The sequence below is a fragment of the Pseudophryne corroboree genome, chromosome 2, assembly GCF_028390025.1.
Source record: "Pseudophryne corroboree isolate aPseCor3 chromosome 2, aPseCor3.hap2, whole genome shotgun sequence".
Taxonomy (NCBI): Eukaryota; Metazoa; Chordata; class Amphibia; order Anura; family Myobatrachidae; genus Pseudophryne; species Pseudophryne corroboree.
The window spans coordinates 841,333,235-841,350,882 of NC_086445.1; the positions used below are offsets into that span (position 1 = coordinate 841,333,235).

The window sequence follows — 17,648 nt, forward strand, 5'->3', positions numbered from 1 at the left end:
CAGCTATGATGGTGAAAACTCTCTCCTTGGGTGCCGCCAGCATCCACAGTAGGTGCACCCGCCATCTTGACCCCCTGAACATCCTCAGCTCCCCTCTGCCCGCTATGGTGAGTGCCCACAGGACGTGCACCTACCCACGCAGCCCCCCGCACATCTGCAGCAGGGTACCAGGTCTCATGGAAAACCGCCCAGGTGACCCCAGCGTCACCTGAGCGGTTAGTGCCCTGACTCCTCAGACACGTTCCCTCCATTGGCATGGCGGAACCATGGAAGGCTTTGGAGAAAGTGAGCAAGAGCTGCTACAGCCAGGTGTGAGGTAAGCAGAGCAAATGTTTGTGTACCAGGGGTCAGTACCAACATTTATCAGTCCCCCATACAGCCATCACCCCCCTCCGGTGTCCTGTCTACTCCATCCATCCTGTCACACTCCCAAATGCTCTGTCTGCCATGCTACTTCTCATTATCCTATCCCTCATTTACTGCCTCACCTACACTCCCAAGATTAATTTCCTCATTCACTGCCCCTCTCTCTTTCTAACTGCCTCAGGTCTCTCTCCCTGCCCCAAGTGTCTCTCTCTTTCTGCTCCACATCTCTCTTTCTCTAACTGCCCCAGGTCTCTGCTCCAAGTGTCTCTCTCTCGCTCTTACTGCTCCATGTCTCTCTCTGCTTCAAGTGTCTCTTGCTCTCTCTCTGCCTCAGGTCTCTCTCTCTGCTCCGTCTCCCTCTCTCTGCTCCACATCTTTCTCTCTCTGCTCCACGTCTCTCTCTCTCTGCTCCACATTTTTCTTTTTCATCCACTAGGGGTCACTGGAGTACTCTTGGGGATATGGACGGCTTAGCAGAAACAAAGGCACTGAATATTTTAATTTAGAACTCTCCACCCCTCCATATCCCCGAGTACCTCAGTGTAGTATCTCAGTGTTTTTTCTGTGCTCACAGCACTAACAAGGCTTGTGTGGAGTTCCCACACTTGGTGGAAGATTTTATTAATTTTTCATTTTTACTTTTACATTTTACTTTTTTTCACTTAGCACATCCCTTCCCAGTTTCTGGAAAAACATGGGTCCGGGATAGTGCCGCTGCACGGACAGCGCATGGCGTGTCGGTCCTCACAAAGAGCACCCTCACAGCCACAGGCAGCCCACTGTCTCCTGCAACAGCTGGACGGGGCTTACAGATAGAAGCCCCGTCGCAGCCATGACCTGAAGGGCTGGACGGAGCTTACAAATAGAAGCCCCGTCGCAGCCATGACCGGAAGAGCTCGGAGCTTAGAAGCCCGTCGCAGGCCTCCCTACAACAAGGTATGCTGGGGAAACGGGGCGGTCAGCGCAGGCTGCCGCCCCACTGTGTGGGGTCACTGTTGTAATGCCGCCGCTCTCGCCGCTCATACAGCCGCCCGCCCCAGCCGCTCTGTCCGGCCGCCCCAGCCGCTCCGTCCGGCCGCCCCAGCACCGTCCGCCCGCCCAGACGCTCCGTCAGTGCTGTCTTGGTGCCAGCGCTGAAAGGGGGAGAACCGCGCGAGCTCGGCTAGCGACTCCGGAAGCCGCTACGCGCCGCTCCTGCCAGCCGACCTCCGCTGCTCGGCAAGAAGTGTCCCTCGCCTCCCTGCAACTTCCCAGCGCTCCCCGCTGAGACACAGCGCTACAGGGAGTACAGGGGGAAGTGGGGGGGATCTGGCTGATTACAGCGGCAAGGGAATGTAAAGGGCTGCCATACCTATATAAACAGCAGGCAGAGTTAATGTATGATAGGCTAGTGAGCCTATATTAATACTGGATCCATGTATTGTAGACTGCCTGTGATTTTCACTGTGTAATAGACTATTGAGCCTATATTAACACTACAGCATGTATTGTGGTCTGCCTGTGATTATCACTGTATAATAGGCTATTGAGCCTATATTAACACTACAGCATGTATTGTAACCTGCTTGTGATTTTCACTGTATAATAGGCTATTCAGCCTATATTAACACTGTAGCAATTGTAACTGTGATTATCAGTGTAAGCATGGCATGGGGGCCATTTTAACCATGCTTCCTGTTTCTTCCAGTTTGTAATTCCAGAACATTCCTGCCCTACATCACTACTCCACCGGAGGTGCAGGGGTGTTAGTGGGAAGTTAGGTTCAGGTTTCACATAGGCTGGCCATGTGAACTGCATTTCGGCCATAAATAGATAGATATATATTACACACCTTAAGTAATAATTTTACTGAGTCGTGCAAGTGTCTGTCCTTTGCCTATTGTGTTGTCTGTCGGCATAAGGAGTAAGGCTCCAGCACAGACTAAAAATACTTTTAAACAAAAGTCTGGACATAAATCTACCACATGTTCAGTATGTTTTGTAGGTTTCCACTCCGGAAGCCGGTTCATTCCCAGATCCTATGTTAAGCATTGGCAATTCAAATTGACTCCGCTCGACAGGAGCGGTAAGATCGGAGTCTCGGAAGTTACTCCGCCAGCTTTAACGGAGGAGTCTCAGTCCAATTTCACTTTGGATACCAGGGTGTTAATTTAACTGGTCTTATAATTTAAACATTTCTTCTATGTTGCAGTCCTGACAATTCTATGTCAAACCTCACAGCGCTAAATACGAGTGAGGAGGGCACATTAGACAGTCAGATAGTGCGGGTTTTGACAACCATACATTGCTAATGACCAGTGAGTCAGTCTCTGAAATTTACAGAGAATAAGGAGGCTCTAACATCTAAATTTACAGAGAATAAGGAGCCTCTAACATCTAATCCGTTGTATTTACTAAACGACAGATCTTCAATGGTTTTCTTATTTAGGATATCTTACTAAGATTTAAGGCTATTTACCCGTTTCCACACAGTGACATCTAAATTGGAGAATCCGCCATTGGTGTCTGTGTCAAACCTTATAAAGACCCAAGATACATTTGGGTCACTAGGGCGCTCTGTGTATGGAAACAATGACGATCACGTTATACTTATCGTTAATGAGAAGCTGCTGAGTATCTCGGTACAGCGTCTGCTGCCACCTGTTACCTTGCTTCTCGTTTTTCTTCGTCGCTAGTTTCAGCACGACAAGGCCAGAAGTTGTTTGGTCCTAAATTTGACAAAATGGCCTCCTCCGGTATCAAGCCGGAAATACTCTGGTCCGGCGTTTAAAGCCTTTAGACTTCAGTCTTTTCAAGGCTGTGGTACAAAAACAGTCACGCCTTGTAACGCCAGGGCGCTAAAGTCACAACAAGCCAGTGGCTTGACGGGCTCTCAGCCCATCTCGAATTTCCAGTTGTGGGCGTGCGCCTTTACACGTTACATTTGCCGGGTTTCCAGCCATCCACTCATGGATGTATCCGCTATTTAGGGTTAAAAGACAGGACTGCCTCTGTCGGACGAAATAAGGCGTTTTGGCAGGTTGCCATTCAGTCTCTGCTGGTTTCAGCAGTTTTTATTTCCAGGCCTGGTACACCAACAAAGTCAGGGTTATTATTCCCGTCTGTTTGTGGTACCGAAGCCGGAGGGCTCCGTCGCAGTCTCAATCAGCAAGTCACTTACTACAGATTGAAGATGGATTTTCTGCGGTTAGTATTTGCATATTTGGAGCCACAAGATTGCATGATTGTGCTTGATCTCCAGGATGCGTACTTACACATTCCGGTTTGGTCGCCTCATCACAGGTTCTTGCGTTTTGCAATACGCCACAACCATTAACCGTTTCAGGTTCTACCGTTTGGCCTCTTGTCAGCGCCTCGGGTGTTCACCAAAGTGATGTTTGTGATGATAGCTCATCTCAGATCCCTGGCAGTGACAATCGTTCCATACTTAGACGATCTGCTCATAAGAGCTCCGTCTCAACAGATGCTCCTCCGACTTGCGCTGCTAACGTACACCACGGTTGCAGTGTCAAGTTCAAAAACAATCGCATCTAATTCCGTCTCAACGACTTCAATTCCTAGGTATGATTCCAGATACGGTAAATCAAAGAATTTACCTACAACACCAGAAAGAACAGATTATACGCCATCTGGTACAATTAGTGCTCAAGCCACGCACACTATCGGTACATTGGTGTATTCGCCTATTAGGACCAATGATGGGCTTTCGAAGCACTTCAGTTCGGAGGTTTTCACTCGCGTATCCCACAGGGGGGCGAGGGTGTCTCTACTCTGGGCGAGAGTCTCAGAGGTTGGGGAGTTGTAGTTTAAAATGGTCAGCGACAGGGTTTCTAAACGGATCACGACAGATTGCTGTCTATAAAGGTCCTGGAACTCCGTGCAATTTATTATGCACTACATGCTTCGCTCTCAGACTGTCCAAGGCCAGTCACACAACGCGACGGCAGTCGCATACACAACAACCAGGGAGGAACGAGAAGCTGCATGGCAATGCGGGAAGTAGCTCGAATCCTCAATTGCCCAGAATACCACAAGGTGATATTGTAGACTGGGTTCATTCCGGGAGTGGACATCTGTTATACAGATGATCTCAGCCGTCGGGATTTTCATCCAGGAGACTGGGCATTAAATCCAGAGGTGTTTCACAGGTTGGTCCACAGGTGGGGTTACCCTCAGGTGGACATGATGGCATCTCGCCACAATTACAAACGCCCAGTATGTGTCCAGAACGACAGTTCCCAAGGGCAGTGGCGGTGGATGCTCTCACAATCGCGTGGCCGTACAGCCTCGTGTATCTGTTTCCACCGTTTTCCGCTGTTCTCTCCGTTGCTAAAATGGATCATAAGAGAGTCCGTCACAGTCATACTAGTGATATCTCATGGGTCTCGGAGAGTTTGGTTCTCGAATCTCCGAGGACTACTCGCAGACGATCCTTGGCCGCTCATACTACGTCCAACCCGTTACAACAGGGGCCGTTCTTTTACCCCTATTTAGCGCGGCTGCGGTTGATGAGGTGGTTGTTGAGACCGCCCTCTTCAGAAGAAAGAGAGGGCATTACAGTATCGGTTATACCAACCATGTTACGAGCTAGGAAGCCGGTTACGGCAGCTCATTATTACAGAATTTGGCGTGCCTATATAGGTTGGTGTGAAGCTCGGAAGTTTCCGACATCATTTTTCAAGTTACCCGTATTCTGTTATTTTTACAGACGGGGTTGGATGGAGGACTGCGTTTATCTACACTGAAGGTGCAGGTATCTGTGTTGTCAATTTATTTTCAAAGACGATTGGCTCTATTGCCGTCGGTACACATTTTTCTGCAGGGTGTCCTCAGAGTACAGCCTCCATTTATCCCACCTACAGCGCCATGGGACTTGAATTTGGGTTCAGATTTCTTACAGTCTTCATATTTTGAACCCTTACAGCAAGTGGATATTAAGTTTCTGACTTGGAAAACGTTTTTTCTTCTACCCTTAGCTTCGGCAAGGCGTTTTTCAAATTTGGGTGCCTTGTCTTGCAAGCCACCGTATTTGGTGTTTCCTGATGACAGAGCGTAACTTCGGACGATTTCCGATTTCTTACCAAAGCTAGTGTCATCTTTTCACATCAATCAACCAATTGTGGTTCCTGTGTTGACAGTACATTCTAGAATTCTGAATGTGGTACGCGCATTACGCGTTTATATGTCCCGAACGTCTACAGTTCGTAATACGGATACGTTGTTTTTTCTCTATGATGCTGCCAAGTGGGGTTGGCCAGCTTCTCAGCAGACCTTATCCAGATGGATAAAACTGACTATACGTCAGGCTTACCTTAAGGCTAAGTTACAGTCGCCTACATCAGTAATAGCTCATCCCACAGGTTCTGTGGGAACGTCATGGCCAGCTGGTCGTGGAGCTTCTACGACACAGCTTGACCGTGCGGCTACATGGTCTTCAGTGCACACGTTTGTGCGCTTTTACAAGTTTGATACGTTTGCGGCATCAGCATCTAGCTTTGTCCGCCTAGTGTTACAGGTGTCAAACAGCTCTCCCGCCCACGGGGGAAGCTTTGGTACGTCCCAAGAGTACTCCAGTGACCCCTAGTGGATGAAAAAGAAAATAGGATTTTGGTACTTACCAGGTAAATCCTTTTCTTTGAATCCATAGGGGGCACTGGACGCCCACCCAGATCAGTTTACCTGGGTTGTATTAAGCTCAGGGGATCTTATGGTAACACATTTTCACCGACTGGTTCAATTATAAGGTTCTATCGGTTATGGTGTCAACTGTTTCGATGTCAGTAACGTTATGTGTCAACTTTGTTGTTGTCCGTTATGTTATAGGAATTCTCCATTGTCAACCTCTCTATAGTTCCTGTTCGGCTCAGTAAAAAACACTGAGATACTACACTGAGGTACTCGGGGATATGGAGGGGTGGAGAGTTCTAAATTTAAATATTCAGTGCCTTTGTTTCTGCTAAGCCGTCCATATCCCCAAGAGTACTCCAGTGCCCCCTATGGATTCAAAGAAAAGGATTTACCTGGTAAGTACCAAAATCCTATTTTCTCTCTCAAACTGCCCCGGGTCTCTCTCCCTGCTTCAAGTGTCTCTTTCTCTCTGCTTCAAGTGTCTGTCTCTTTCTGCTCCACGTCTCTCTCTGCTTCAAGTGTCTCTTGCTCTCTCTGCTTCACGTATCTCTCTCTCTGCTTCACGTATCTCTCACTCTGCTCCATATCTCTATCTCTGCTCCACGTCTCTCTCTGCTCCACATATTTCTCTCTCTGCTCCACGTCTTTCTCTCTGCTACACATCTCTCTCTCTCTGATCCACATCTTTCTCTTTCTGCTCCACGTCTCTCTGCTCCATGTATCTCTCTCTTCTCCACATCTCTCTCTCTGCTCCACATCTCTCTCTTTGCTCCATGTCTCTCTCTCTCTGCTCCACATTTCTCTCTCTCTGCTCTACATCTCTCTCTGCTCAAGGTGTCTCTCGCTCTCTCTACTCCAGGTGTCTCTGACTCTCTTTCTGTCCCAGGCTTTTCTGTCTCTCTCTTTCTCTGTTCCAGGTGTCTCTGGCTCTCTTTATCTCTCTTCCAGGTGTCTCTGGCTCTCTCTCTCTGTCGCAGGTTTCTCTGGCTCTCTCTCTCTGCTCCAGGTCTCTCTCGCTCTCTCTTTGCCCCAGGTATCTCTGACTCTCTCTCTCTGTTTCAGGTGTCTCTCGCTCTCTCTCTCTCTTTCCTAGGCATCTCTCGCTCTCTATTTCTGTCCCAGGTATCTCAGCTTCACGGTGCATGATGGGATAGTTGGAGGAAACCACTGATCACATGGGGGCCTGGCCCTTAGGCCATCGAACGTCTACATTAAAAAAGAAAATACATGCAATCAGCTGGTGCTTGATGGCAGGCACAGCCCCCCCCCCCCGAGAAATAACCCCCTGCCTACCCCCCTTAATCTGGCTCTGCTGCAGCAACACACAATAGGACCTTCATGAATTTTAGCTCCAGGCCCATGTGGACATTAATCTGGCACTGCATGTACTTCCTTAAAGAAAATAGTGAAGTGGCCAACAAAATTGTGGAATACAAAAACCTGGTGGAGAATCAGGCAGGTCTGAAACTAAAGATCCCTAGATCAGACAACGGTGGAGAGTATGATAACAAAGTCTTAGCCGCATTCCTTAGGAAATATGGCGTAAAGCATCAGCTAACAGTTGCTTACACACTGGACAAGAATGGCGTGAGTGAGCGGGCAAACTGCGCTATTGTTGAGAGAGCATGAACTATGTTAAGTGATGCTGGCCTGGAAAAGAAGTTTTGGGCAGAAGCAGTATCTACTGCAGTATACCTAAAGAATCATGCACCTACAGTGGCAGTCAAAGGTAAAACGCCATTGAAGGTGGTCCAGGAAAAAGCCAAGTGTCAGTCATCTTCATGTCTTTGGGAACAAAGCTTTTGCACATATACCAAAGGAGATAAGGAGAAAGCTATATCCAAAATCCATAGAATGTATAATGATCGGATACTGTGAAGAAAGCAAAGGATACAGACTTTGGGATATTACAAGTAAATGTCTTCTTAAGTCCAGAGATGTGATATTCTATGAGACAGCACCACTAACTGGAGCAGTGGAGCAACAAGAAAATGTATCATTGGATGTACAGACAGCAGAAAGCGTGTCTGAATCTAAGAGTATTAAAGTGGACAACAAGTCAGGGAACAGAAGTTCCATGAGGAGCAACAAAGGTGTTCCAGCCAAGAAATACAGTGAGGAGTATGCAAACATAGCTTACTGTGAACCTCAAAACATACAGGAATCAAAGTCAAGCAGTGATTGGACAGAGTGGAAGTCAGCAATTGATACAGAACTGTCAGCACTATATGATAACAGTACATGGACTATGGTTGATAGACCAAGTGACAGTAAAACGAATAAAAACAAGTGGGTTTTCTGCAAGAAGATGGGACCATAGCTCATTATAAAGCCTGCCTTGTTGCCAAGGGTTATACCCAGATGTATGGAATTGAATACAGAGAGATCTAATCACCAGTCGCAAAGTATAGCACCTTAAGGTTAGTGATTGCTATTGCTACACTACATGATCTACTGTTATATCAGCTACGGTAGACTTTGATTCTGCATTCCTGAATGGAGAGTTAGTTGAGGAAATTTACATGGAGCAACCTGAACACTATGATATGGACATATTCCAAAATGGGAAAGTTTATCTCTTAAAGAAGTCACTAGACGGCCTCAAGCAAAGTGGTCATTGCTGGTATGTAAAGTTGGATGCAGTGTTACTAGAAATGAACTTTGTTAGGTCAGAGACTGATCACTGCCTATACCACAAAACTATCAAAGAAAAGTTGTTCATAATAGCTGTCTATGTGGATGATTTACTTTTGGCAGGTAAAGAAGATCACATCACTGATGTCAAGCACCAGCTTAAACAAAGATTCAAGTTGAAAGATCTAGGCCCTGCAAATCATCTATTAGGTATGAAAATTGAACAAAACCTGCAAGAGGGAACTGTCACAATTGACCAACAAACATAAATTGAGGCAATATTTCCAAATATGGAATGACAGATGCAAAACCAGTAAGTACTCCCATTGATAAAAGTACAAAGATGGTCAAGGCCATGTCACCGAGTAGCAAGGGGGATATAGAGGAAATGCAAGAAATCCCTTCTCAAAATGCTATTGGTAGTTTGATGTATGCAAGCATTGGGACACGACTTGACATCACACATGCAGTGAGACAGGCAAGCCAGTTAGCCAACAATCCTGAGAGACAACAATGGATTGCAGTAAAGAGAATACTAAGGGACCTCAAAGGTACAAGTTCACTAAAGCTGAGATTTACAAGATCAATAGATACCAGCTTAAAAGTATTCTGTGATGCCGACTGGGGATCAGATGAGGATGATAGATGTTCTTATACCGGATACCTGTTTGCACTGGCAGGTGCAGCCGCAAACTGTGCAAGTAAGAAACAACCCACAGTTGCTCTTTCTACAACATAGGCAGAGTACATGGCACTCACAGAAACTTCAAAAGAAAGTGCTTTGGATAAGAGAGACTTTGTGAATTAGGTCTTCTTTACCACAGTGAGATCATCAACATAAAGTATGATAACAAGGGAGCAATTGATCTTTCTTGTAGCACAAAGCATCATGGATGTTCTGAACACATTGCTATAAGACATCACTTCATCTGTGAGTTGGTGGAAAACAAGTCCGTCAATGTGGAATATGTTGCAAGTGAAGAAAATATTGCCAACAAGTTGACAAAAGGACTGTCATCCCACTTGTTACATGCATTCCTGATGGAATGTGGACTAGAATATGGTTAATGTTGATTTATTCTTACTGTTTTACTTCACATTATGTTTTCGGTTACAGGAATGGCTTTATTGATTTTTTTTATAAAATGTCATGTTCTTTAAATTTGTGACCGGAGACAGTCTTAAGCGAGGGGGAGTGTTAGGATATGGTGCACTCTGTGCCTATCTCCTTCTACACAGTAGTCTATGGGTGCATCCCCTAATGTTAATTCCCTAGTGCCAAGAGTCATTTGGAGGCGGAACTATGTGATGTAATTCCTGCTCCTCCACTTAGAGTGAGTGAGAGAGACTGAGTCCTGATGTGTGCTAGTATGCAGAGTTGAGACCAAGAGTGGATCTCAGCTACAGAGACTCACAGCGTTCCATTGCATGAATCGCGGCTCCGTAGCTGATGCTGAGATGGGCGCCGAATCTTCTCTACAGCGGGAGTCAGACTGCATGGCTGTGCAGTCCTCCATCCCTCACCACCAGAGACAACTCCTGATAAGTACCGCTACCACTGCTGTTACCTTATATGATATAAAGGCCGCTAATTGCCTATATCAGTATTACATCTGAGTCACCTGTGTGCACTGAATAAACCTGCCTTACTGTTTAAGTCATTAAGTGTGTGGACTGACGTCACTGCACCAGGCAATTCCAATACACTCTGCCAACATGTCCAAGACTATCAAACTCTAAAATGGCATAAAGGTTGCAGGGAAAGCGAAGTCCAACAAGCACAGAGGGCATAAGCGATTTTATCACAAGGCAACCAAAGGCAGGGGTGGGATGGGTGGAGTGTTATTACAGTGTATAACATCTGCCAGCTACAATCATGGCTGGGGGGAGGCACACACTGGCTGGTGATATATCAATATGCTATCATACTCTATTTTAAGTATTACTGTGTATAGGGGATGAATGCCACTATCAGTGGGGCACTGATATATAATCAATGCAGTCACACTGACTGAGAGGTGTAATAATGGGTATTATAAAGAATGGGGGACCTGCTAGGCTGCATGAATCAGTAAAGGAGGTGGTAGTTGATAATATATAATAATGTCAACCCTAATGTGATTGTGTGTAATAATAAGTAATATAAGGTATGGGTGCCTGCATTTTATTTCAGTGCCCCCCACCTCCACTGATTGTAGCACATCCCAGATCCCCTATTAGCAGGTCCCCCATTCCTTATAATATCCATTATTGCACCCCTCAGTCAGAGCCTGTATTGATTATAAATCAGTGACTTTAGTCTGACTCCATTATCAATGCCTCCCCATCCCCCTCCTCACTGATTGTAAACAGGCACCACAATCAGTGAAGGGGGGAGGTCCGGCACTGATATATAATCAATATAGTCACTGACTGAGGGGTGTAATAATGGGTATTATAAAGTGCTGTTATAAAATGCGGTCAATAAGTGAGGAGGGATAATAAGTATTTTAGGCGATGGGGCTTGCTACAATCAGTAAGTCTGGGTCAATCATATAAAGTACAATGCAGTCAGTGAGTGAAGGTGTAATAATGGGGTATGGGGACCTGCTACATTCAGTGAGGGGGAGCACTGATCTAAAATGCAGTAACTGAGTGTTGTAATAGTGGAAATTAAAGGTGAGGGGACATGGTGCACTCAGTGAATGGATAGTAATATACTGTAATAGAATATAAGTAGAAAAAACTAAAACTAATGTAAGAGGCATGAATCAGGAATGAAAATATAGTGCTATGGATTGTTTGAGGGAGGGGGCCCTAAATTTGTATCTTGCTTAGGGTGCCATGAGGTGTAAATCCACAGAGGGCAAGGGAGGAGAGAATTTGTAAGATTCACAACTTCATACAATAAAGTAGATATGCCAGCAGAGGAAATAGGTATGGCCATTGACAGTTAATGGCTTGCCATCGATGGTGATTATCTATTTGTTCTCGGCCATCAATGGCTGAGAAGGTGGCAATATGTTTTTTTCCTTTTCTTTACTATTTCTTTCAGGTACAAAGGATGGAACATAGCTCTTCCCCTGGCACTGATAAATCCTGTCCCTTCCACAAAATGAATTCTTGTTTATAGTTTTATGCCACGATGCAAAGCATTGATGGCACCATCAGTGGTGAGACCTTTGATGGTGATCCCTAGGAGGGACTAGACTTTTGATCATGAATCATAAGGATATGCAGCGCTGTTTAAATCAAGCAATGACTTTCACAACAGCCTACATACAGTCTGCTGTTTTGTTAGGACAATGGTAGAGAGAATACGCTTTCCAGAAGCACTGCACAGTGTCTTCACTTATGGTAAAAGCCACCTTTCCCATAGAGATAAAAATGTTCATTGCTACTTGGATGCTCCAGATCTTAAAACTCCAGATAGCAGGGACTTATTAACTAAAGCTATTGCTGGAGGGAGTTAGAAAGGAACACTGAAGAAGGTATATAGGTTGGATTAAGACACATGTTGTGGGTAAATAACAGACAAATACTGTAAGGCACAATTTTGCAACAATCCAAGGTCAAGGGCAGGGCAAGGTCAGCAACTGATTCTTATTTAGGGTCAGGCAAAACATAATCCAGTAATATGCCATGGTCACAGAAAGCAAAGGGCAAAGTACAGTAGACTTCAGTAACAAGTCTAGGTCATGGCACGAGAAACACTCCAAATTTAAAGTCAATCTGGGTCAGTGACACAGGTTCAGTACACTGTGTTAGCAGGAACTGTTACCAGCACTGGTGCAACAGGAAGATATTTAAACTCACCAGTAGAACAAGCCATTCCTAAGAGAGACAGCAGATGAAGACATGTGTATGGTTTTAAACACTGTGGGAGGGAAACAGTGTTGAACACAAGTCAGTGTTGTGAATGAATCTTGTGAGTTTCTGCACTGTACATGCTCTGGAACAGAATGCATTTTCACCTAATGCTGTAAGGGTAAAACTGAGTGGTTATGGGGCATTTACATGTATGCAAAGTTTAGCTAGGGTGTGTCAATGGAATTACAAGCTATGCAGAGTTCTGTAGGTATGCCTGTTGTCAGACGGATATTTTACACAATTGCAATTGTACTCGGATTATGATGATGTGTATGAAAGGAGGCATACTGTATTGATAGGTGCAGTGCAGTTGAATAGATGTGTACAAATAAGTGAAAAATTGTCCTCTTTCTTTGTGAAAGCAATGTGGTTGTAGTTATAGCCGACTTGCATTGAACTCTAAATCAGCCCATATATTATTAGCAAGTTTTATGTAATCACATTTTTAATTATTATTATTGATTACCACATTTTCCAGTGATATCCATTCTATTGGTTCTACTGTAGTATGTCAGTAGATATTTAAGTACTAAAATAAATCTCTTTTTGTTCATAGTTTGATCAAGCATCTCTGTCATTACCATCTCATGAGGATTACTTTGATAACAGTACTTCTGCACAAAGAGTAAGTATTGTTACATTGATCCAGTACTGTTCAAATTTTGTCATACTGAAAAATATATGAGCCCAGGACACGATGACCATGCCGGTTGAACTAGTGAAATATTCTGAAATTCAGTTTCACACATGACACTGCTTTGAACATAACAGAAGTAGTTTAGAATTTGATGTATTTGCACACTGAAATTACAGTGTTAAAAACTTGCTTGCACTTATACAGGAATGTTCAGTCAGATTTATTTCAAGGTGTGTCCAGGTTAAAAACAAACTGCATTTTCACCAGACCTATACCAGATGAGCAAATGTGTATAGTTACTGACATCATAGCTTAAAGATGTGTTAGTAGTAAAGTCTCATTACTCTATTTGTATGCAATATAATAATGTGATGAAGGGTCATATACACAAGAGGTAATATTTCCAGCTGGGGGAGCAAAATGCATCAAGTCAATCAGTAACACTAGAAAGTGCTGCTGAGAGTCAATGTCAAGACTTACTTGAGCCTGTGTGACTTGTGTGACAAAGGCCATATCACAATAAAGTCACCTGGCCTATATTTAAAACCTCCCTTCAGTTTTACTTACTACTCTAACATCCGATATTGGAGGTCATTCCGAGTTGTTCACTCGGTAAAAATCTTCGCATCGCAGCAATTTTCCGCTTAATGCGCATGCGCAATGTCCGCACTGCGACTGCGCCAAGTAAATTTGCTATGCAGTTAGGAATTTTACTCACGGCTTTTTTATCGTTCTGGCGTTCGTAATGTGATTGACAGGAAATGGGTGTTACTGGGCGGAAACAGGCCGTTTTATGGGCGTGTGGGAAAAAACGCTACCGTTTCCGGAAAAAACGCAGGAGTAGCCGGAGAAACGGGGGAGTGTCTGGCCGAACGCTGGGAGTGTTTGTGACGTCAAACCAGGAACGACAAGCACTGAAATGATCGCAGATGCCGATTGAGTCTGGAGCTACTCAGAAACTGCTACGAGGTGTGTAATCGCAATATTGCGAATACATCGTTCGCAATTTTAAGATGCTAAGATTCACTCCCAGTAGGCGGCGGCTTAGCATGAGCAAATCTGCTAAAATTCGCTTGCGAGCGAACAACTCGGAATGACCCCCATTGTCACCACCAAGATTTCATCATAAAGTTAACACTTGCAGTATTTCATTGTAACTGACTTTTAGCTCACTACAAATAATACTTAATAAGAGTTATTGCAAACATAACTTTCCCTTGTATTTCAGTTTTGTAGTGTTTACCAAAATCAAGATATCTAACATGTAAATAATTTTAGAACACAAAGACAGCACATTATCAATTACTGTTAATACAGCAAAAATAGACACTTTTTTGTACATTAAACAGACAATAACAAAATGACACATAATTATGTAATGCAAAACAGTATTGTAAAATAAAATGGAGGTATACAAAATTAGAAAAAGTTGTGTCATTTCTTATACCAATTGCCTGGGCAAGCAGAAATATTAAATAGTTCCTCAATAACAAATTTGATCCCCTGAAAAGGAACAATTTATATTCACATACCTTTTTAAATGTTTATCCATCCCAGTGACCCTCCTTTACTGTGAGGTTATGACGACTTGTAATGGCTTCAGCTACACGGTTTTAGCATTGAATTGTTAACATTTTATATTTGCACACCAATCCATAACAGAAACATAATAACGATTGCAATTGACAATATAATTCCAACACAGAATAGAGAAAACACTGAAGATTTATGTATTTTAATGCAAGATTGTCATTATACTATGCCAGTGGTTCCCAATTTTTTTTTATCATGGTGCTCTACGGTATCAGAATTTTTTAACGGCATCCCTAGACAAGAAGTTTTTTTTATTGAGAAATATAGAAATAAATATTAAATTCAATTAATTGTGTTTATATGGCACCCTTATCTTCAATTGTGTGGTTAGGGACAAGATTTGTTTTTGTTTGTCCACATAATTTATGACTGACGGCCACCAGAGCTGGTGTTGCCAATTACATTGACGATAAATAATTTGAATTGGTCCTGGACCACCTATCACGTGCACCCCTGCAAGTGCCCTGTGGCACCCCAGGGTGACTAGCAACACAGTTTGAGAACCACTGTACCATACAAAGCCTTTTTTTCTGTCTTATTTTGTATTGTTGCATTTTTTTTCCAGCAGTGTCAAGGCGATACTAGTTATTTAATGATTAATTTCTTTCCATCCTTTTCAAAATAAGCTTTTTATTACAATATTAAGGACTATGTCACTGTTCTGAATCTTCAAGCAAAGACACGGAAGATCCTCCCTGATTGTAATGATACCAGTTATTGATCCATCTGTACAGTATATGCCATCAAAAACACAATGCAAGGTCACTGTATCTTACAAGTCATATCAACCCTTTCTAATCTACTTGGCACCAAATGAAGTTATATTATTTAATTATGCCTTAAAACAACACTGCACAGCATACACATAATGACAAAATACCATTTGAGGTCATTTTTATCTATAATAATTAGTTTACTGTAACTTTAAACTTGAGTTTGTAAATCCAAAGTGCAGCCTGTCTTTTCAATTTTATAGGATTAAAAATTAAACAAATAGGACACTGTAAGAGTGAAGGTAAATATATGAAAACATCAATGTATATTACCAACACTTTCAAACATATTTATATGATAATTAAGTTATGTTCTATTTACTAAGAATTTCTTGTTTTGTTTCTGTGTACAAATATGTTTTTTTTTTTAATAAAGTAACCCATTACTGCTCACCAAGGATAATTACTACTAAAAATGAGAGTAAACAAAAAAGAAGAGGATACTAAAATAATTAAATTGAGTGGAAAAAGTACTGGATTGCTCATTATTCATCTGAAGGTGTTGTACACTTCTTGTCCTAGAGCTGCTGCTTCCTTGCCTTGCACCTGCCTTCTAGGTTGTGTAGAGGTGTCTCACGCCATACTGCCCCCATGAACTGCACAATTCCACATGCAGGTTCCACCACTGCAGGGCCATGAGTGCCACCATCTTAGTTCCAGTCAGTTGATCACAATCTGTCTAACTCTGCACAGATGACTTCGGCAACCTAACAGCAGCTAGTGCGCATAATTTAAGCCTCTCCCTGACCATTGCTCCTTGCCTTAACAACTTAATTAGTAGCCTGTCTTTCTGTCTCCCACAGAGTGTTATGAACAGAGGAATGTCCGTCGGTCCAACACGGTAGGGCATACACAGCCCAATGCGTCTGAGCAAACACTTTGAAAATATTGAATCAGAGGGACATGCCAAATGATCCAGTGTGCCCGGCTGATCAATATATTTGGATTACACCGCAATTATCTGGCTGATCCACTGATATCGGGCAGATCAGCTATATAATTGTAGTGTGTATGCCCAGAATTGGTGTGTATGTTCCCTGTGTTGGTTACCTAAGTTCCAGTGTGCTCTTCCTGTGGCTGTGCACAAACTCAGAGACAGTTCTCATTGCTGGCCGCTTTCCTCAGGTTCCAGGGTATTTTCCACTTCCTGTGCACAAACCCAGTTCTCATTGCTGGGTACTCTCCACAGTTTCTACTGTATTAGTCCTGAGAAAGTTTCCATTACTGGGCACTCTCCAGAGACTCCAGAACACTACTGTATATTCGGTACCTGTGCACAACCTAGAGGATGTTACCATTGCTGAGTGCTCGCCACAATTTCAAATGTGCTATACCCACTGCTTCTGCACATACCATTGCTGGACCCTCACTCCAGTTTCACTGTTATACCACTACTGTGCACCACCAGCATTGGTCAGTGCTGACACTTGCGACAGTATATTCAGGAGCTTCGACAGCTGTGCCGGGTCCAGGTACACATAGGGGGGCTTGGCCAATGCAGGGAGATGTGTCTTCTTAAAGAATATTTTAAAAAAGTTTCTGGGCACATTAAGAACCCCATGCATGCGCAGTAGTGACCGGTCGCAGCTGTGCGAGTGAAAGCATGCTGCGATTGGGTCGGAATGACCCCCATAGTCAGTAAAGATCCACATATGCAGACTTAAATATGGTCATTATAGATCCACATATGCAGACTTAAGGCAGCTACTGTATGGTGATGAAGGTTCTGAAAGTTCTCTGTTTAGCAACTGATCTAAAAGTGTCATCATAATCTCCACCTTATTATTTTTGAACAGCCCTTTGCCTCTATTCTTGCTTTAAATGTGTAAACTTTACCTCCAGACTCACATTTTATCTTAAACAAAAACCCTTTTACATCCAATTGCATGTTTGCCGGGAGGTAACTCTGCATGTCTGGAGCTGGTTGAGAGATTCTGTCTCATCATCATCATCAGCAGCAGCAGCAGCTTTAATGCATTTTTCCTATTCATGGCTAGGCAGTTTCTGCATCTCTTTCCAGGATCTTGGCTGAGGTTACAGTACTGTCTCAGCAAGATAACTACTTTGCTGGTATACTCTTGTGCCACCCAGTAGATTTTCTTATCAAAGTCAAAGGCCATTTCCCCTCTTTAGCAATAACTGGATCATACATAATAACTTCAATTTAA

General features: G+C 43.6%; 1 protein-coding gene across 1 annotated transcript in view; it reads left to right on the top strand.

Moving 5' to 3' along the window:
• Positions 1 to 17,648, top strand: part of PHEX (phosphate regulating endopeptidase X-linked) — a 433,913-nt gene that overhangs the window by 213,195 nt on the left and 203,070 nt on the right. Inside the window, exon 6 of the mRNA XM_063955773.1 lies at positions 13,034 to 13,102. Coding sequence (XP_063811843.1) covers positions 13,034 to 13,102 — 69 coding nt within the window. The remainder of the gene's footprint in view (positions 1 to 13,033; positions 13,103 to 17,648) is intronic.